Source organism: Myotis brandtii, unplaced genomic scaffold (assembly GCF_000412655.1).
Source record: "Myotis brandtii unplaced genomic scaffold, ASM41265v1 scaffold14, whole genome shotgun sequence".
In the NCBI taxonomy this organism is placed as follows: domain Eukaryota; kingdom Metazoa; phylum Chordata; class Mammalia; order Chiroptera; family Vespertilionidae; genus Myotis; species Myotis brandtii.
Window position 1 is genome coordinate 522,320 of NW_005354999.1, and position 21,769 is coordinate 544,088.

Sequence of the window (21,769 nt, forward strand, 5' to 3'; positions counted from 1 at the left end):
GATAGTTAAGAAATAGACTCCAAATTTTCTGCTCTGTTTCCATAGAAACCTTTATCACCATGAATAGAAACTGTTCCTATTGAGAATCTCTCGACTACTAAAGCTCTACTTGGAAAGAAGCAGAAGAAATAAACCAATATTGATGGCAGATAAGTATATAATTAGACCAATGCAAGTTGTTAATAAAAAAATAAAGTTTATGTTCCCTAGTTTTGTCTTTTTTAAATCTGTTTTTATTGATAATTTTAAAGAGAGAGGAAGGAAAAGGGGTAGAGGTACATTATAAAATCGACTTACACTTCAGAATATGTAGACATGATTGAATAAAATACTATTGAAATCCTTTGTTACCTAAGGATGGGTTCTTATATGCATTATAATTAATCTAAAAAGCATTACCTTGGTGAGCACAGAAAAAGTATGCTGTCTGCTTCAGGTAAGTAGATCATTTGACCCTTGAGACGTAAGCAGCTGATCTCAGTCCCAGTCAGTTCATCTTCACATTCTAATTTCTCTACATCCAACAATCCTTCCTGGAAAAGGCAAGACATAAACATTACCTAGTGCCTTTCTCCCTACCTAACAATTCAGCAAAAGGAAGGACACATAAACCTCATTTCCCACCAAACCCTAAGGGAGAATAAGTGTACCAATTAGTACAAGGGAGGGATTTCACCAGCGTTCTGCCAGGTTGTAAGTATAGTGGTTCCCTTACAAACACTGAAAAAAAACCGAATTAATTCTCTCTGAGCACAGAAAGCCAGTAGGTATACTACTGTCCACATATTTATTTAAAGCTCCCATGACTATTTCTTATTTTTCAGTATGGCTACAATATAATACCCTGTCTTAAAAAAAACACACGCATTATGCTAAGTGAAATAAGCCAGTCAGTGAAAGAAAAATACCACATGATCCCACTCATTTATGGATAATTATAAACTGATGAACAAAAATAGATACAGAGGCAGAGAAGCATCGAACAGACTGTCAAAGGACAGCGGGAAGGCTGGGAAGGGTTCGGAGGTGGGGGGAGGTAAGAGATCAACGGAAGAACTTGTATGCATGCATATAAGCATAACCAATGGACACAAGACACTGGGAGAGGGGTGAAGGCATGTGCTGGGTGGTAGGGGAGGCTGGGGAAGGTCAATTGGGAAAAAAGGGAGACATATGTACTACTATTTGTAAATACTTTAAACAATAAAAAATAAAAAAATAAAAATAAAATAAAAAATAAAACACACACACAAAAACAAGCCTCACCACTCCTCACCCCTGCATTCACAGAGCAACTGGGAATCATTCCAAATACATAAAGTATGTGTACATAAGATCTTTGGGAAGGCTGTAAGAAGGATGAAGTGTGTACTTCAGGATACCTTTGCTCTATCAATCCCAAAGACAGAAACTGTGATATCTGGGTACTACCTAAATTATCAACTGAATGAATATTTTATCACTCCTATTTCCATCACAAAAATGGAACCAAGAATAACAGACACTTGAAGGAAGTGGGTAAAGTTAAAAAAAAAATCTATCAGTTCTTCTGACTCCTAAAATAGGACATCGCAGCTATACCGGGGCTAAAAGATGTTGGTTTAATATGTGAAGCGGGGTTGTCCCAGAGAGGCATTCTCAACACTTACTTTTGTCAATTCTGACCAGGTGACAGAGTCTCATTGCTCCTCCGGAAAATAAAAAATCAACAGTGTCGCCTTTGAAATAAGACTCCTTTTGAGGTTTGCTTCTGATCTGGCTATGCCTCCACCAACTTCTAGAATGGCATAGTAGCTTCTTTCCCCCCCAGAACACTTCTAGTATGTAACTCACCCTTCTTACTCACATTTAATAAAACAATATCTTGCTTACCTTGCTTCTCAATACGAAAACCGTATTGATGTGTGAAAGGATCCCATGGAAACTAATGTCAATATGAGGACGGACCAGAGAGAAGACAGACAAAAGGCTGCAAGTGCCAGGCTGGAGCTAAAATGTAGATAAAGAGAACAAGAACACCTATTTAAAACAATGTTTATTTTATATTATTAGATTAATCAGCTCAATTGTATATAAGCCCAGAAATATATTATTTTGTAGGAAAGTTACCTCAACTATGGACTCATATCTTGACCTATGCAACTCGGTGATTAAATGGACATCAAATAGTTCCATGAACATAAAACCTAATATGGATTCAGATGACCAATATTCAAAAATAATCTCACAGAAATAAGAGAAGTATTTTCAACGGAGAATGGAAATTTCTCTTTGAAAATGTAGCATGACCTATTAAATGCCAATGGCTTAAAATGAAATTGAAATATCAAGACCCTCATCAAACACAGTTTATCAAGAGATGGTTAATAATAATAATAATAGGAAGCAGATACTGATTGCTTATAAAGGACAAGGGCAGAGAGAGGCCAAGTAACACACCCCAGCTAATAATGAGGGAGAGCCAGAGCCAGCATTAAGAGCCCAGGCTTTTGGATTTATAGGTTTATGCCTGATCCCATTTGGGCTAATCCTGGACTATCAAGTCTCTTTAATTACAAGTAAAAATTATTTCTGGATACATGTCATGTACAACTCCAAAAGTTGGTAGAGTAGAAAGGAAGGCTTTTACGGCTTTTACAACTGGGTCAGAATAATGTCAATCAAACGCAGATTCTCATCATGGCCTCCACTGTTGTCCTTTGACGCTTTTTCTACCCAGTCCCATGATAAGCTCTGTCGCTTTTAGTGTTTTTTAAAATTCTCTTCTTTTCCCTGAAAATGTCAAAGGTTGATTTTGAAAGCTATTTTCAGATAGTAGATATCCAATGAATATTCATTCAATGAATAAACAAGTGAAAGTTGATTGTTACTAGAAAGTTATGTTATCTCATTTTTAAAAAGTATAGCATTCCCACTTGCCGTCTTTATTTTTTTAATCCTCATGTAAGGATATTTTCTCCACTGATTTTTAGAAAGAGTAGAAGGGAGGGAGGAAAGGAGAGAGAGAGAAAGAGAGAGAGAGAGAGAAACATTCATGTGAGAGAGATACTTCACTTGGTTGCCTCCCGCACATGCCCTGACTGGGGTGGGGATGAACTTGCAACCCAGGTACGAGCCCTTGACCAGAAATCAAACCCGAGACCTTTCACCCTTCAGCCCACGGGCTGACGCTCTAATCACTTAGCAAAACCAGCCAGGGCAGCACTTGCCCTGCTTTTAACAGAAAAAGAAAAGAAAAAACCTGTTGTAGGAAAGGTAGCATTATGTTTAAATATACTATGCTCACATTTAAACAATTTAGGTAATATACGATGTGCTGCACACCACGTAATACACAGTAAAAAGGTAAATAGAGGAATGTCCACATGTAACAATAGCACCTTTATGGCCTTTTGTCTCAGTCCCCAATGAAGTGGGATGTGGTTTACCTGGGGAAGCACTCTGTATATGGCATTGCCACACTGAGTGACCACTAGATCCCGGTCAAATATTATGTGGAAAGGAAAAGCTTTGCAGAAGGTGTAGGGGCTGATGCGTGAGTCCTGGGTACCATTTTCTTCAAATCTGTCAAGATCTTCATAAAAATCCTCTTCTTTAGACTCTTTTTCTTCAATTAAAAATTGAGTATGATCACATTCTTCATTTCTTTGCTGAATAACCTGGATGTCAAAGGGGAAAATGGTCTTAATTGTCTGCATTTCAATTTACTTAAAAAGGCCTAAGAACCTAAGAAACTGGTTTTGAGAATTGCATTTAGAGGGTTAATTTTAAAAATTTAATGTGTGCAAATGCTACACATGCCTAAAATAGAAAACACTGTCTGGACATTTATTTATGAAACTCGAAGACTGAATAATTATTCACAGTAAAATTGTGAATGTGTTATCAGTCCCCTAGTAGCCTGTACAGACTCTGGTAGAACTGGAGGAAAAGCAATCTTTTATCCTGGCGTGCTTAGCCTCTAAGCCCGGCACATTACTATAATGAGTGACCTACAAACTATACAAGTAGTATTATTTAACATGTTAAAAATAATATTTGCAGACAAAAATAAAATAATAGAAGCACATATCTAAAAATACATGAAATGTCATTCTCTTACCCATCAATTGGCAAGTATATAAAATTACAATACCAAGTTGGTTAGATACATTAAAAAAATAAGGCTGAAATAGGGTGTTCCTCTCCCCACTTTTCTCAAATTTGGGGCCACTGAAAAATGGCTCTTTGGGCTGAATATGCTGAGCACACAAAAAGCAGCTCACTGGAAGAGACTGTCTGGATTAAATATAGAAAAATGATGGTTTTCTTTATTGCATAACTAGAGGCCTGATGCATGAAATTTGTGCCAGGGGCACAGGTACTTCATGGCCCTGCCCACTGGTGGTTTAGAAGGTCTTCCGGAAAGTCATTCCACCCTCTGGTCTAATTAGCATATTAGCTCTATATTATATAGGATTGCATTCATATCTTGAAATTCTCACCTAAAACTAACAATCCGTATTATCAATAGCAACACCTTTTTAAAGTATGAGACCTGGCTTCTTTCAACAAGTAATCTAATTTTTTTTTTTTTTAAAAAAAAGCAAAACTTTTAGCTCACAAAATAAGATATTCCAATGATATTCAGGGATAGACAAAAAACCCCACAAGGAAACAATGCACAGTAATATAATATCTAATTTTATATTATCACAGAATTTGACTGTCCGTGTTACGGAGGGTATTTTTTGTATTCTGAAAGACACAGCTTAGCCAGTCACATATCCTCCTGCTTCCCAGCTACTGTGTGCTCACAGAGAATGCAAACTAAATTAAGCAATGTATATAAAAAAAATCTTCTGAGACAAAGGGGAAAAATCGTCTGTATTCCTATATATCCTTGCATTCCAAGGCCAAGCATAGACTTCTGGTGATGCCAGTGTTATGGTTTATACTAGTATTAGAGGCCCAGTGCACGAAATTCGTGCACTGGGGATGGGGGTGGGGTCCCTCAGCCCGGCCTGTGCCCTCTCACAGTCCGGGACCCCTCGCTCCTTACCGCCTGCCTGCTTGCTGGTCCCTACCGCTTGGCTCGCTACTCCTTAGTGCTGCTGCGGAGGTTCCCGCCACCTCCACTGCACTCGCCAGCCGTGAGCCCGGCTTCTGGCTGAGCAGCGCTCCGCCTGTGGGAGCGCACTGACCACCAGGGGGAAGCTCCTATGTTGAGCATCTGCCCCCTGGTGGTCAGTTCATAGCGACCAGTCATTCCACCGTTCGGTCGATTTGCATATTAGGGTTTTATTATATAAGATATGCCTTTGGTGAGTTCCACTAGCTGCAAGAATTAAAGGTAAATTCACTGAGCACCACTTTTAATATTCTGCCATCTCTATTTAGAAGTGTCTCCTTTGCTGATCATTACCTTCATGTCGATTTCAGTGCCATGTATTTGTTGAGCTACCGTTTTAATGATTCCGATGACAATATCCTGAAGCCCTTCTCTCTCTGAGTAGTAGTGCAGAATGAGTCCTTTGCCCTTATCTGCATCAGTGCACCTAAAGGAAGGTGCACGCATGCCTGGGTAGATAGTAGCAAGGTGGTCATGCAGAGCATCGAGGTTCTGCAACGAAGAGGAAATGGTGATGAATAAACAATGCTCCCACAATGGCAGCTGACTCCTGGAAAGCAAGATAAAGACAGAAGGCTCAATCTGAGCTTAGTGGGCAGATCAGCCGAGTAAACATTCACACAGCACGCCCTTCCCTTGCGGCACTGAGACATCTGTAAGGCAAGAACCACAGAGAACTTGAAACTCAAGTAGAGTAATTAAAACAAACATCCGTGGCTATTAATAGTTAATGCATCTTAAGAAAAGATAAATAAACAAGTGGGGTAAAAAAAAAAAAAGGAATGCCTGAAGCAGAAAAAAAGAAACATAGTTAGGGCTAAAGCAAAGATATACGTATTTATAGGTTTGGGGCAGCTATATATGCATGACACTATCATTTCATGGTAACATAGCAGTTTACCCAATTTTTCTAAGACTTGATTTTTTTCTGATAAAATGGAGATAACTAAAATGATATATATATATATATATAACACTAAGCACATCCCAGGTGCAGCAAGCAAAATAATGGTGCTCCCCCAAATTTCCATGCCTAATCCCTTTGAATATGATACCTCTCCTGGCAAAGGAGATTTTGCAAATGGGATCAAGGTTATGGATCCTGATTGGGAAGAAGGTCCTGCCTGATCCTGGTGGACCCAGCTAATCATATGTGTGACTGAGACCTTCAAAGCCAGGACCCTTTCCTGGGTATAGGGACAGAGAAGTGTAATGACAGAAGGTCAGAGAGAGGGTGGCATGAGAATGATACTTTGTTCCAAGTTCTGAGATGTAAGAGACTTATGTGCAAGGGTGGAGAGAGGCCTCCAGGACCTCTCAGCAAAAGCATCAGTTCATCCCCATGGCCTGTAGGGGCTGCTATTGTCATGTAAAATATGACAGACAGGAAGTATTGGAAGTTAATATATAAACTACAAGCCGCTTGAGTCCCAAAACTATCTTACTTGGTTAAGTAGTACGAGGAGTTCTTCCTATGACAAGTTCTTCTCAGGATAATTCTTTTCTGAGAAGGGAAGACCTGAACACATAACCCTCCCAAATCCCATCTGCTGATGTTGCAAAAAGGTTATGAGAGCCCTGGCTGGTTTGGATCAGTGGTTAGAGCATTGGCCTGCAGACCAAAGGCTCCCGGGTTCGATTCCAGTCAAGGACGCTACCTTGGTTGCAGGCTCCTCCCCGACCTGGGTCCTGGTTGGGGCGAATATAAGAGGCAACCAATCAATGTGTTTCTCTCACATCAGTGTTTCTCTCTGTCTTTCCTTCTCTCTTCAACTCTCCCTAAAGATCACTGGAAAAATATCCTCGAGGGAGGATTAACAACAACAACAACAAAACTTTATGAGAAAATCTGGTGAGGAAAAAAAAATGACCAAAGAGTTTTATACTTATCTCCATTTCCCACAAAGCCAAAATTGAGCTTGTTGCTGCATTTAGGTAATTACTTAATGTCCTCAGGTTCAGTACTGTGTTGTGGCTCATTTTAAAGGAAAAAAGATAAGTCAACCAATAATTTGAAAAATATATTTTAATAATATCGTTTCAATTTTCCCTCTGTGAAAAATTGAAATTTATAATTTTCAAATACAGCAACGTATTTATATCATAAGTCAATATGCCTATATCATTTTCATACTCATCTATTTTCATCTTGTTCATATTATATTAACACATTTCTACATGCAGCTACGTCATGAGTCACAAAGAGATAGACACTTTAGTCCTGGCCGGGTCGCTCAATTGGTTAGAGCATCGTTCTGATAAGCCAAGGTTGTCAGGGCACATACAAGAAGCAACCAATGAATGCATCAATAAATGGAATAATAATTCAGTCTCTCTCTCTCTCTCAAAAAAATCAATTTTTAAAAAATTTAAATTAAATAAAAGATAGGCACTTCATCCTAAATGCTGAGCCATTTTTATTTAAATAAAGGTATAAATGTTGCTAATAGCATGTTGCTTAATTTATTGCTTCAAAGCAAGTGGGAAAGCAAAACATTTGAAGTCAGAATGTTCATCTTTTAGTCTTTGCGGTAACCAACTCTCCAGAGATTTACTGTTTTATTGAATTTACTGTTAATTAAATGGACAAGCTAAGTGCTTTCCTGCAACATGAAAGCTTTAACACCACTTAATGCAATATTGATTTTCTTTAGATAGCATCTAACATAAAAACACTCTTGGGATTTCTTAAGTTACAGCTTTCCTTACTTGGTTTTACTCTTTCAAAATTGAAGTGATTGCCACAGACTATCTAATATGAGAAATGGAATTCATGATTAAAAATTAAATTATTTTCATTTGAGTACACTTATATTGCTAAAAATGTACCTTCACCATAGATTAGAATTGTTTACAGCCACATCGAAGGCCAAAAAAAGATTCTCAAAATAGCCTAGATAAAACCTTGACTACATTTTATAATATGATTTATACAAAGCTAATCATTTATCCACATGGCTGTAGCAATGTATTTTGGAGAATAAAAGTTTCATATTAAAACTGGTATTCCATGTGTTGTTTTTTTTTTTAAAATATACCCATGGAAGCAGGTATACAAAGAAAAAACTATACACATTACAAAGAAGTATATACATTATGTGTGTGTGTGGGGGGGGGCAGATTGAGCAAGAAAAAGAGAGAATTCATGGACAACAGTGATTGTTGGGGTGGAGGGGGGTGGGTGGAGGTCGAAGAGGGCATAGAAGGATAAATGGTAATGAAAAAAATAAAAATTTTAAAAAGGAAGTATACATATTAAACATAAGAAAAAAAAGTGAACACATACATATATTCCAGCACAAGTAGATTCCCAAGAATCAATAAAGAAAACCTCAAATGTGCTTCCCCTTCATTCTTCTCAGCTTTATGAAATTAGGACACGGGAAAGGGCTAGAGAGCAGGCCCACCATCTTTTTTGCCTCACGATGCCAAAAAGTTACTCTGAGGTTTTCGTTTTGTTTCTTAACGCCCTGATATCATTTAACCGGTTTTGGGAGAAGCAAAATAAATGTACTTTTTCTCAGATCCATGAGTCCAGTTCGTCTTGTCACCTAGCGCTTATCATTTGCAGAAGAAAAAACGAGTGCTGGCATCCCGGGAGACAGTAAGTCCCCAGAGTGCTCCATGTAGCACATTCCACAGATGGAGGCAGCCAAAGAGAATGTATCCTTCCACTGCGAAACACTGAAGTTCTACATGTTCAAAGATCTCGGAATGTTTCTGCATAAATGCAAATTTTCTTTGTAATATGCACGGCAAAAATGAGTGCATACACAATTACAGAGGCAAGATTTCTAGAACTCAGCTACTTCCTCTTCCAGGCTTCCAGGGCATGTAATTAAAAATCCCTAAAATCCACATAAGTGGTCAGAGTAAGACCTCGCTTCGAAAGTTTTGAGACAGAGAGATGTTTCCGTCTCTAAGAATCCCAGAAGATGGGAACGCGGGAGCTATCTGTGTTACTTGAGAACGTTACTGGTACTTAGATCTGGAAGAAATCTTAAGATCAGTCCTTGCAAACCTCTTTTTTTAAGGAAAAAGGATGGGACGCAACATTTCCTTTCTTTTCATTCCTCACACTTCTGACAAACAAGACCAATGCCAACATTTACTTGTGCGAGTCATGTAATTTGACAAATATTTTAAGCTTTATAAGAGAGGAGTCATCTTAGAATTTGAACATGAGAAATTTAAGCAGGCAAGACCTCAATAAAGTGGAAAACACAACCCCATAAGAATGGTCAGCACCAAGGTCAGGGTGTGAGCAGCATGAGGTCAGAGTAAGGAAGCTGACACTTTAAGGCTCCTGTTCCTGCCTTTTCTCCTTGGAGCTGCTCCTTGAGAAATAGCCTCCCACTGAAAAGATACAGAAAATATTTTTTTTCTTTTAAGAAATAATGTAAGGCCCAATTTAAAAAAAGAAATTATACCAGTTACTAAAATTCTTTAAATAATATCTCGAAATTACGTATAGCTATCATTACCATCCTCTCAAGAGAAATATTTTAAAGAAAAAAGGCAAGTTATTATAGAATTGCCTGTGTAAAATATTTCACTTACGCTATAGCTCTTAAACTCATGTGTTTTTTTTAAAAAAAATCCCACTTATATAATACTATATTTGACAATCAATATCATGAAAATATATACCAGCTACTCAAATACTTATCTTCCTTTAAAGTCCTCACTTGTCCATTTAAAAACTGCAGGTTACAGAAATTAATGTTTTGGATGTTGAAAAAAACAGGTCCTTTGGAAATCCAAAAGTTAAAAATAAAATGAATGGAGCATTTTTTTTTTCTAAGAAACACTGTAAATAATTTAGGGAAGTATTAGAATTTCACAGCTGTTCAGGAAAATCCTCACATTTCCCAGAATAACACTTTGGACAAACATTTAAGATTTTAGATCGCTCATCAATCCCAGATTGCTCCTGGTGGGCTGGCCACAGCATTGTGTTTTGGAGGCCAAAACATGGAGCTGTCGTGACCTGGAAATCCCACTGCAGGCTGCACAGAGGCCCTGACAGAGGAACCCCCACGTATATGAATTGGGAGAATGGGTGAAACTGCCCATAGAACGAGCCAGTGTTTCCAGCAAACTCTGACTGAATATTTGTAGTATGATTCAACTGAGATTTCTATGCATATTTAAACAGGCCCATAATTTAAATTCTAACTCTTCTCTCAGATTGCATTGGCAGCCTTCGAAGCTTATTTTAATTTCATTTCACCTCTGTGAAATCACTGGGTAAAGAAAATATAATGGGATACTAACGGAACAGCACTAAAAATTAATTGGTAGCCCTGCTGTGGACTGACTTGGGTTCCATTCCCGAAAGCCATATATTATCTTATCAACGATAGCCAATACTCAAAGCTTCCGACTCCAGGAAATCAGTCTACTGTGTGGCTGTCTATTCCTCTATATTCAATCTTTGATTTATCTCTAAATAAAGTTACATAGTTTCATCTAAAAGGGGGTTTTGTTATTCTTAATAAAACATTTAAGCCCTAATCGGTTTGGCTCAGTAGATAGAGCATCGGCCTGGGGAATAAAGGGTCCCAGGTTTGATTCCGGTCAAGGGCATGTACCTTGGTTGTGGGCACATCCCCAGTAGGGGGTGTGCAGGAGGCAGCTGATCAATGTTTCTCTCTCATCGATGTTTCTAACTCTCTATCCCTCACCCTTCCTCTCTATAAAAAATTAATAAAATATATTTAAAAAAACATTTAATCTTGAGCTACGGTCATATTTGCTTCCTATTTTTACACAAAGAGCACATCTTCATAAAAAAAAAAAAGACAGATATTCATTCCCAGCTAGACAGATTGTATCTGTGGAGATACCATCATTAAGAGATTATACATGGTCTCTGGCTTCATGAAGTTTACATTCCAGCCCAACAAACAGGAAATGATAATACAGTATGAGAACAACTATGGCTGGGAAAATAAATGTACTATGAAAACATGAGAAATGCCAATGACCCAGAAGAAGTAATTTGACCAGCAGGATAAACAGAATTTATCGAGGTGAAAAGGAGCATGAACAGTGTTCCAGATAAAGGAAAGAGCAGATGCAAAAACTCAGAGGATAAAGAGAGCAAGATTTAAAAAAAAAAAGTAAAGTTATAGTTGGCTGGGCTGCAGAAGAGGAAGAGGCAGAATGTATAGAGAATGTAAGAGGTTTCAGTCATTTTAACTATTTTTGACATTGTCCAATGAGCAATGGGGAATCACTGAAGGGTTTAAGAAAAAAAATTTTTTTAATGGTATGATGAGATATATTTGCATTTCAGAAAAGTCACCCAAGTCATAGAATAGAGATGAGATTGGAGGAGTCATGAGAGAGACAGAGAAATCATCCAATCTCTACACAGAAGTGTAGGGGGAATGAAGAAAAGTGATAGAACTCTCAAAATCCAGCCCCATGTAGCTATTGGCTATCCTGTTAACAGTGCAGCCCTGGAACAGAGAGGAACACACCAGAGGCGGCTTGCTCTCTCACGGCACCACGACAACCTGAGCAGGTGGCCACCACGAGCCAACGTAAACCAAAAACAATGTGAACATTTGTTGTGCTGTGTAAACGTGGCCATTGAGAGAAAGATGGAATTAAGACAGAGAAAATGCAAGTTCGGACTTTGTTGATAAGGTGACAGTTTTAAAAAAAATGGAAGATGTATTCCAAAATCCAAAGTCTTAAAATACTTTCAAATATCACACTTAAATCCATTTAACATAATTCATTTAAATACAGCCTGTTCCCGTTTAATTTACACATCTCCTGGCAGCCACTCCATTTGGAAGTGGCAGCGTTCTTGGACCCAGTAGTTAGGTAAATCCACGGCAGGCGATCGCAAATCAGTTTCCATCTTGATTTAATGCTGTTTTAAGTTTATAAGAAAAATGTCACTGTGTAAACAACAGACATTTTGATTAAACACCAAAGTTCTTATTTTGGCTGTTAAATCAATAATGCAGCTGGACTGGAAGTCGTTTACATTCCCTCAAACCTGGGCTTCGGTTCAGCTACTATTGCACTGACATCATTTTCCAGCAAGATCTGGCGGCGCTCGGCAGCCAGTTTGGAAATATCCTTTACAAACAACCACATAATTTTCAACATTAACACATCAAGAAGAAGGTCTCACAAATGGCCTCTGCTTAAAATAGGACAGACAATCCAAAAATAGCCTTTCATCGAACGTGTGCTGCACTAGTAAAAATCTTGTAAGGTAATTTTAGCAGGAATATAAGACAAAGGCGTTTGGTGACGTTATTTATCTTGTCCTGCACCTGAAATTGCCTTTGCAAGGCCTCTTACTTTCCTTTCTCTAGTAGATTAATTAACATGTAACTCAGAGTTATGATTCTCAAATTTGCTTTGGTGGCAGAGCACCTGTAAGCCAGCGGGCTTTTTCCTAAACAACAAGCTCCGGATAGAAAGTCATAGATACTGACGTACTATTTAATTATGCTACGCAAAATTAAGGAATTAAGGCATGCTTTGCAAAAAAATAAAAATAAAACCATGTTATAGAGCCAAACATAAAACCAAAACTAGTATCAAATACTACCATTTAAAAAAAGGCAGTTAGGCCTGCCCAGTGTGGCTCAGTTGTTGAGTGTCAACGTGTAAGTCAGGAGGTCACGGTTTGATTCCCAGTCAGGGCACTTGCCCGGTTGCAGGCTCGATCCCCAGTAGGGGGTGTGCAGAGGACAGCCGATTCTCATCATTGATGTTTCTATCTCTCTCTCTCCTTCTCTCCTTTCCTCCCTGAAATCAATAAAAACATTTTTTTAAAGGCAGTTGGATATACCACAATAGGCCATGATGAATTTTTCAAAGAACATTAATTTACAACTTGCATATTTATAGTAATCAAAAGTTAAAAAAAATATGAAGCAAAAATGCTAAAAATGTATTTAAGACCTAATAACTATTATTTTATTGAATTGCAAAAAATGTCACTATGATTCCATTTCAGCAGCAAGACACTCATACAGCTGGCTGAACAACAGGATGCTAGAATCTATGTTAAAGAATCACGAATTCAGCACTTTTAACAAGACCTCAAATCGCTTACCTGTAGGAATTCTCTGACATTAGATCCCAGGACACGCAAGATTGTATCATAACCAGATTCTTGACAAAAGACAAAAAACATCTTCCCAAACATTTGGAGGATTTCTCCAGCATTGAGATCTATTTTATAGGTTTGAAAGAATAATAAAAACAAAACATACATGTAGACTATTATTAATGGGAAGAAGGAAGATAACTGAATAACAACAAAATGTTAAATATCCTCAATTTTTGTGCCTAGTGAACATACATCACATGAAAAATTTCTGGCCAGGACAATACAATGAAACCTGAGAAGACAATACATTACCATGCTAACACTGTACATTTGTACTTAATAGCAAAGCAATCAGTTTCTCAGCTTCCATGACAAACTAGTTAATTAATTTTAAGCTTTTTTAAAATGTATATTTAATTTAGAACTTATTTTTTTCTGAAAAATACAGGAAGATCCTGAAAATCATCCAGAATGCACATGACAATATTTTGGTATAGAAGGATTTTTCTTTATCTAAATACACATATTAATAAATTGGTTGCATATAGTATGTACCCTAATATCCTGCTTTTTTGTTTATATCCAATTATTATTTCTTAAAACTTTAAGATTTTTTCTGTAATTTCAATCACTACCTCACTCAACTTAGAGATGCAACATTTTATTTAATTGATCCCCTTACACAAAATGTAAGCTTCTCTAATTTTTGATACTATAAGTAACCCTGAAATGAAAGCACATAAATCTTAATGCAAATAAAACTAATAATTTTGCCCTAGCCAGTTTGGCTCGGTGTATAGAGCGTTGGCCTGCGGACTGAGGGGTCACAGGTTCGATTCTGGTCAAGGGCACATGCCTGGGTTGTGGGCTCGATCCCCAGTGTGGGGTGTGCAGGAGGCAGCCGATCAATGATTCTCTCTTATCATTGATGTTTCTCTCTCCTTCCCTCTCCCTTCCTTTCTGAAATCAATACAAATATTTAAAAAAGAAACTAATAATTTTCTTTGGAAAAATTCTTAAAAGGTTTAAATATTTTTTAAGTGTCTGATTTATTTTTAAACTCTATCCTTGACTACACTAGTTAATTTTCAAAAATTTACAAATTTATATGAAAAAAAATCATACTTGTTTCAATTTTGATTACAAATGAGATTGGATATTTTCTTATTATTAACAATTCACCATTTTTCTTTGTAATTCTTATATTCTGCAATAGATAGTATTTGCTCTACTAGTTATATTTGGCAAAGCTAAAAAGCTTTTTTTATATTCTACCCAAAGCCTAGTTATAAATTAAGTACTCTGAGAATAAGAGACACTACTTTCAGAAAGACGTGTTTTATAAAGCTATTTTTTTAACTTTGCCTTCATTGTATAAGTTTTGTCTGACATAGATCTATTTCCTGTTTCTTTTACCAATAGCTAACAAAATTTATTATAAAAGAGATTTGGGAATCATATTTTCTCCATTCCACAATGCAGTAATGAGTAATTATTACACTGTGCAATTCTGTGCTGTTCACATAGTAATGTATTATTACATTATTGAAATTACTACATTAAGAAGCAATAATTTATTTTTTCTTCCCCAACATATGGCTTTCTGTGGGGAGGGGCAAAGAGCTCCTTTATTCTCTAAAGAGTTCGTAAATGGAGAAATAGACTGAGCATAGCCTCAGCCTAACATTATATGTAAATGTCTTCCCATCAGGGTTGTGCAATGCATAACCTACATCCCTGTACATCCTATATAATACTACTAAAAGCCTAATATGCTAAATGTTCGATCAACCGGTCAGCCTTCAACCAATCAAAGCGTAATATGCTAATGATATGCTAAGGCCTCTCAACTGCTCGCTCTGATGTGCACTGACCACCAGGGGACAGACAGTCGACCAGTAGACCAGTCATTATGACGTACACTAACCACCAGGGGGCAGACACTACGACCAGTAGGTTAGCTTGCTCCTGGGGTCCTGCCAATCTGGATTGAGCGAGATGGGCCAGACATGCCCTGGAGCCCTCCCACGGTTCCTCCCGGCTGGCCAACCTCTCACATCTCTCCCTGTCCCCAATTGTGCACCGGTGGGGTCCCTTGGCCTGGCCTGCACCCTCTCGCAATCCAGGACCCCTTGGGGGATGTCAGAGAGCCAGTTTCGGCTCGATCCCACAGGCCAGACCGAGGGACCCCACTAGTGCACGAATTCGTGCTCCAGGCCTCTAGTCACTATATAATGGACTATGCATTCCTTTGCACTTGTATGTGTAACCTGGCCAAAGAAGGAAAGTCATATTCAACTTACTGAGGACTTTGCTTGCAGCAGCAACCAAATCATAAGTTTTAGAATCATCATATATTATTCTGACAAGAAACTGTCCTTCTTCATCTAATTGTGCCTCTTTTCTGGAAAACAAAAATGAGAGAGACAAGAAAAAAAGCTGGAATAAAAGAATAGGTTCTATAATTACAATGATTGTATAAATAATTGTTTTATATCTGAAATATAACTTCTTTTTGGCAAATTTGTTTAAATCAATGTGCTGTACTTAAAGGTCTGGTGGTTAAGAGGAAATTATTTCACATCCCCCTCCCCAAATTAAAAGGACATAGGTAAGTATATTTTAGCAGGGATAACATTTCTATAGTACTTTAACACCCAATCCAACACCTGATATTAAATATAACCAAGAAATAACTTTTGGTTTAATAAATAGTTAGCAAATATTTGTTCAGTTCCTATATATGCCAGGCATTGTTCTAGGCACTGGGAATACAGTGTTTAGTAACATAAACAAAAATACCTGATTACCTGGAACATTCATATTCCAGGAGGGGAGACAGAAGGGGCATAAAACTCATAAGTGACAAATATAATGGTAAGTTGTTTGGAGAAAAATAAAGCCGGATAGTGGCATAAGGAGTTCAAGTACAATAATTGGAAGCTCACTGAGTAGCCGGAAATTGAGTGGAGTCTGAAGGAGCTCTGGGAGTGAGCCATGAGCCAGCGGGGAAGTGTGTTCTGGGCAGAGGGAAGAGTATATGCAAAGGGCTAGACAGGAGCAGCCTGGGGAGTTGTGGGAACAGCAGGGGCTGGGGCTAAAACAGAGGCAGGGCAGAGTAGCTGTAAGGGAAAAGATCAGAGAGGTAACATGAGGTTGGACATTGGAATGACTGACATTTACGTGAAAGAGATGGAGGGTCCTGGTACTTGTGATATGAGCACTGAGACTAGCGGACCTGGTTAAAGGGATCGATCCTGCTACTGCATTGAGAATGGACCAAAGGGTCTAGGACAGAGCAAGGAGACCAGTGAGAAGGCTACCGCCAACATTCTGGCGAGAAATGCTGCTGACTTGGTTCAGAGCAGAAGCAGAAAAGGGAGTGAGAAGTGGCCCATGTTGGGATATATTCTGAAGGCAAATTCAACATGATCTGCTGAGAGGCTGGATGGAGGGTGTGAGAGAAGTAAAGGACACAAAGATGACACTAAGGTTTTGGCCTGAGCAACTGGATAGATGTTGTCCCCAATTCAGATAGAAGCTGAATTGGGAAAGACTGTTGGAGGTGGACAGGGGGCTAAGATAACGAGCTGTGCTTTCAACGTATTAAAGTTTGAGTGCCAAGTGTACTGAAAACATCTAACACAGTGGTCGGCAAACTCATTAGTCAACAGAGCCAAATATCAACAGTACAACGATTGAAATTTCTTTTGAGAGCCACATTTTTTAAACTTAAACTATATAGGTAGGTACATTGTTATTAACTTAATGAGGGTACTCCTAAGGCTTAGGAAGAGCCACACTCAAGGGGCCAAAGAGCTGCATGTGGCTCGTGAGCCGCAGTTTGCTGACCGCGGTTCTAACATATCCTTAGCCTATTACATACAGTAGCTCAAAATATACACAGTATTAATGAAAGGGCTTTATAGTAACTGTTAATAGTTGTCATGATTGTATACATATATCTATTTTGATAGGATTTGGATTGCTTTTCTCAAACTAGTGTCCAAAGGGGACAGAAAATCTATTGTCCAAAATATTGCCAGCGGTGGAAGAGAAATGACAAGTTCCCAGATACTGTTCCAATGTTAAATTCACAAAAATACGTGGAGTTTGGATATCAATCTCTGACTCTCAGTCCAAATCTTCTAAATTCTTGTACACTGCCAGGAGAATACAAGAGAAACTAGCCACTATTGTTAGGTAAACTTTCAACACAGTAGCTCGAAATAGCTCCTTAAATGCTGCCAAGGCCGGCCACATGGAGTCGCAACCACTTTCTCTTCCTCAGAACCTATGCTACCACAGCTGCTGCTCGTGGCTTTACCAGTGTCTGCTCAAGGGAACAGTTCCAAATAGTGGCATGTCTTAGGTCCAGGTGGGATGGAGATGGTCTTTAAAAACCCTGTGTCCTTCAGAGCATACCATTTATTTGCTGGCAGTTATGCATAACAGTGCATGTGGCAAAAAAAACAAAACAAAAAACACACAAACAAACAAAAACAGCATAATTTTGTAGGCACAGAAATTTCAGTTCAGAGCCCACAATCCAAATGAACTTGAACAAATCAAATAAACCACCTGAGCATTAAAACCCCTCTTTTCTAAAATGGGAGCAATTATATAACCCATAAGCGTAAAGAAATAAAGTGCAAAAGAATGTTCTAAGCAGTTGAAAAATTATATATATTACTAATGACCATAGTACTTCCCTTATCTATATATTCAAAAATTTGATGTGAAATCCTTGTCCTTTTTGCTGCACATACACAAACACATCTTCAAAATCCTCAAATCTTTTTAATACTCAAAGTCAGTGAAATATCCCCAAATCATAACAACATAATCTACAAACACTGACTTATCATTTGATAAATGCTATTATGTACCTTATGCATTCTAATTTCTATTTGTATAAAAATACAAAATACTGATGCTCCTTGACTTATGATGGGCTTATGTCCCAATCAGTGACCCAATAAACATCATACGTTGAAAATATAAGTCGAAATATTTACGTTGAAAATGCATTTAACACACCTATCCTAGCCCACCTTAACTGTGCTCAGAACACTTACATTAGCCTACATCTGGACAAAAATCACCTAACACAAAGCCTATTTTATAATAAAGTGTTGAATCTCGCATTTATTTGATGGGCTACAGTATCTGGAAAATGCTGGCCACACAGTACACTGTAGAGTACCAGCTGTTCACCCTCGCCACCGCGTGGCTGGCTGAGCTCACTGACACTGCTCAGCATCACTAGCCTGGGAGGAGATCAAAATTCAAAATTTGAAATGTGGTTGCTACTGAATGCATATCACTTTCCTCCCATCACAAAGTCAAAAAATCTTATGTCAGACCATCGTAAGTCAGGGTCCATTTGTATGAGAAAAAAGCTTAAAAAAAATCCTCCACTATCCTGAGATACACACTGTTATTCAATTTGTTCATGCTTGAATATACTTGTATAAATAACACACACTAGATAATACTGCTTTCAAACACCCTTTCTTGACTTACTATTTGATAGACATCCGTTTATTATTAAGTATATTTCTATACCTTGACTGCATAAAATTGAATTCTATACACATATTAAAGTTTTAGTAGATATTTAGATTGCTCTTATTTTTCACAAGTGCCAACAATGTGATGAATATTTGGTAGCTAACAATTTATATTTCTGTGTAAAAGAGGATAAATGTTTGGAAATGGAGTTGCCGATCTGAAGGACGTGGATAGACTAATTTTTCTCATGTTGTCACTAATATCTTGTTATGCAACAGCATTGCTCTACAGACTGAAATTTTAAAGCCTCTGTTTTAGGGCATCCTAATAAAATATCAATTGATTTTAGCTAAATATATAATAAAATACAAATTAGTTCATGCTCTCACTGTGCCCTATTCTGTTTCTTCCAGTGGGGACAAATCAAATGACATAACTTCTAGAACCGTCTCAGTTTCTTGGAAGCACCAATCCATAGCACCCATTACGTGAGTGATGTACAAACAGAATACAAAGTCCCTCTAAATAAAATAGAGGAATGGCCACTTCCCTAGAATTCCCCTAACCGTGAGTCAAGACACCCTTTCTTTCCTAGCTTTCCTTTTAATGAAATAAGCTCCCTTATCTTTTAAGCTTTGCTTCCTGAACTGATCAACCCAACATGCTCCCTGGAGGAAGGCTGAAATAATAAATGAAACAGTAGGACATGAAAGGAAATAATCACTTCCATTAAAACTTTCACACTGAATTCCAATGACTTCTTCAAAATATTTAGGATTCCTTGTTTATTATATTTATGTTTAAAATCTTTGGGAGCTTTGGGTCACTCTTCATTCTTTCCCACCAATGCCCTCCACCACTCCCCACTCCATACCCCACCTCAGGGAAGGGAGTTTTGCTACAAATATTTGAGTACCTATTATGCCCTGGGACTTTCCTAAGCACTTTAAATATACCAATGGACAAAATAAATGTCCCTGTCCTCATAGAGTTTACATTTTAGCTGGCAGAAACAAGCAATAAACAATAAGCATAATATATGCTCAAATTTTATAATCTATGATGAGGTGATAGATGCTACAAAAGAAAGTAGATGAAGATAAAGGGGTGAGAGCAGCACCTAGGAGCAAGGGGCAGGATGCAATGCTAGATGTAGTCAGCATGGAGGCTGCCTGGAGAAGTTAGCATAAGAGCAAAGACTTCAGGAGGCAAAATTGATCTCTATGACTTAATAGTCTTTCGGGACCCATTTCCCTTCTTTCTGTATCCCATTCTTCATCTTTTTCCCTTATCAGAGGAAAAGCTAATTGGAGATATTATAATAAACAGTTTAGGGAGACTTGATTGAATACATTAAACTGAACAGAATTTACAGTGCAAACGGAGTAATAAACAAAAGAATTCCAGGCCACATGGTCATTGAAGACAAACTCTCACCTGGGGAAAAATGGCAAATAATTGCATTCTATACATTTGTAGCTACAATAACTGTTTAAAAACTGAGTATTTATAAATGAAAATTTTTCCAAGTAGCAATTCATTTCCTAGTTACTTTTAGAGATGGCTATTTGTTATAGTTTAAACTGATCATTTATTTGCAGCACTTACCCTTCCCCCAAAGGGTAGTGTGCATATATCCTATATAATAAAAGGCTAATATGCAAATCGACTGAACGGTCACTATGAAGCACACTGACCATCAGGGGGCAGACGCTCAATGCAAGAGCTGCCCCCTGGTGGTCAGTGTGCTCCCACAGGGGAAGTGCTGCTCAGCCAGAAGCTGGGCTCACCGCTGGCGAGTGCAGCAGTGGTGGTGGGAGCCTCTCCCACCTCTGTGGCAGTCAGACATCTCCCGAGGGCTCCTGGACTGCAAGAGGGTGCAGGCCAGGCTGAGGCACCCCCCCCAAGTGCACAGATTTCATGCACCAGGCCTCATATACATATATATAAAATGGTAGTAGTATTTTGTTTTGATTTATGATTTTTGATGTTTGGTTTTTTAATCACTGGTGCCTAACCCAAGTGCCTGGAGTAGAACATGCATGCATCATTCAAATGCATGCATGCTTTAAAGTAAGTGAAGGAATGAATTAGCTACAAATATTTCCCCATGAGTTTCCAAAGTCCCTACTGAAAATCAAACAATCAAATATTACTGTCAAAATATTGTTCTATTATTTAAAAAAAAAAGGTATAGCTGACTGGTGTTACTCAGTGGTTGAGCATCAACCCATGAAGCAGGAGATCACAGTTCGATCCTGGTCAGGGACATGCCCAGGTGCAGGAGGCAGCTGATCAGTGAGTCTCTCTCATCCTTGATGTTTCTATCTCTCTCTCCCTCTCCCTTCCTCTCTGAAATCAATAAAAGTATATTTTTTAAAAAGGGAGAGAGAATATGGAAGTAGATGGAAGTAGATTCTCCTTCAATGCTTTTCATATCATATTGTTTTCTTTTCATTCTGTATATCCCATAATTCAGCCAGAATTATGAAAATATTGTCCTAAATACATAAACTCTAATAAAAAACTACAAGTAAATATTATACAAAGAAAAATTCATTTTAAAAAGTAATGTCCAGCATCAATTGATGCTGGGGAAAAAAAAAAAGTAATGTCATAACTGACTTTTCAACAAGGATTCTGAGGAGAGGGGGCAAATCTGCTCAATCTACCATTTTATGGGCTAGGTATTTATTTTTTCAGGGGAAAAAAGTTATATCCAGAGACTACAGTTATTTCAAAGAAGTTATTTAGAAGATGCCTTGTTTGCTTAAAAAAAAAAAGCCATATGCTGAAACCGGTTTGGCTCGGTGGATAGAGCGTCGGCCTGTGGACTGAAAGGTCCCAGGTTCGATTCCGGTCAAGGGCATGTACCTGGGTTGCGAGCCCATCCCCAGTAGGAGATGTGCAGGAGGCAGCTGATCGATGTTTCTCTCTCATCGATGTTTCTAACTCTCTATCTCTCTCCCTTCCTCTCTGTAAAAAAAAATCAATAAAATATATTTTTTAAAAAAAAGATTTCAGTATAAAGCAAAAGTAGAGAATTTCAGAACCAG

The 21,769-nt window shown here is 38.1% G+C and overlaps 1 protein-coding gene across 1 annotated transcript in view; it reads right to left on the reverse strand.

The window, feature by feature from the left end:
• GUCY1B3 (guanylate cyclase 1, soluble, beta 3) overlaps window positions 1–21,769 on the reverse strand; it is a 43,601-nt gene that overhangs the window by 9,400 nt on the left and 12,432 nt on the right. Inside the window, exons 3-8 of the mRNA XM_005860767.2 lie at window positions 15,503–15,603; window positions 13,203–13,321; window positions 5,405–5,602; window positions 3,429–3,659; window positions 1,873–1,989; window positions 400–533 (exon numbers count right to left, since the gene is read on the reverse strand). Of these exons, the coding sequence (XP_005860829.1) occupies window positions 400–533; window positions 1,873–1,989; window positions 3,429–3,659; window positions 5,405–5,602; window positions 13,203–13,321; window positions 15,503–15,603 (900 nt within the window). The remainder of the gene's footprint in view (window positions 1–399; window positions 534–1,872; window positions 1,990–3,428; window positions 3,660–5,404; window positions 5,603–13,202; window positions 13,322–15,502; window positions 15,604–21,769) is intronic.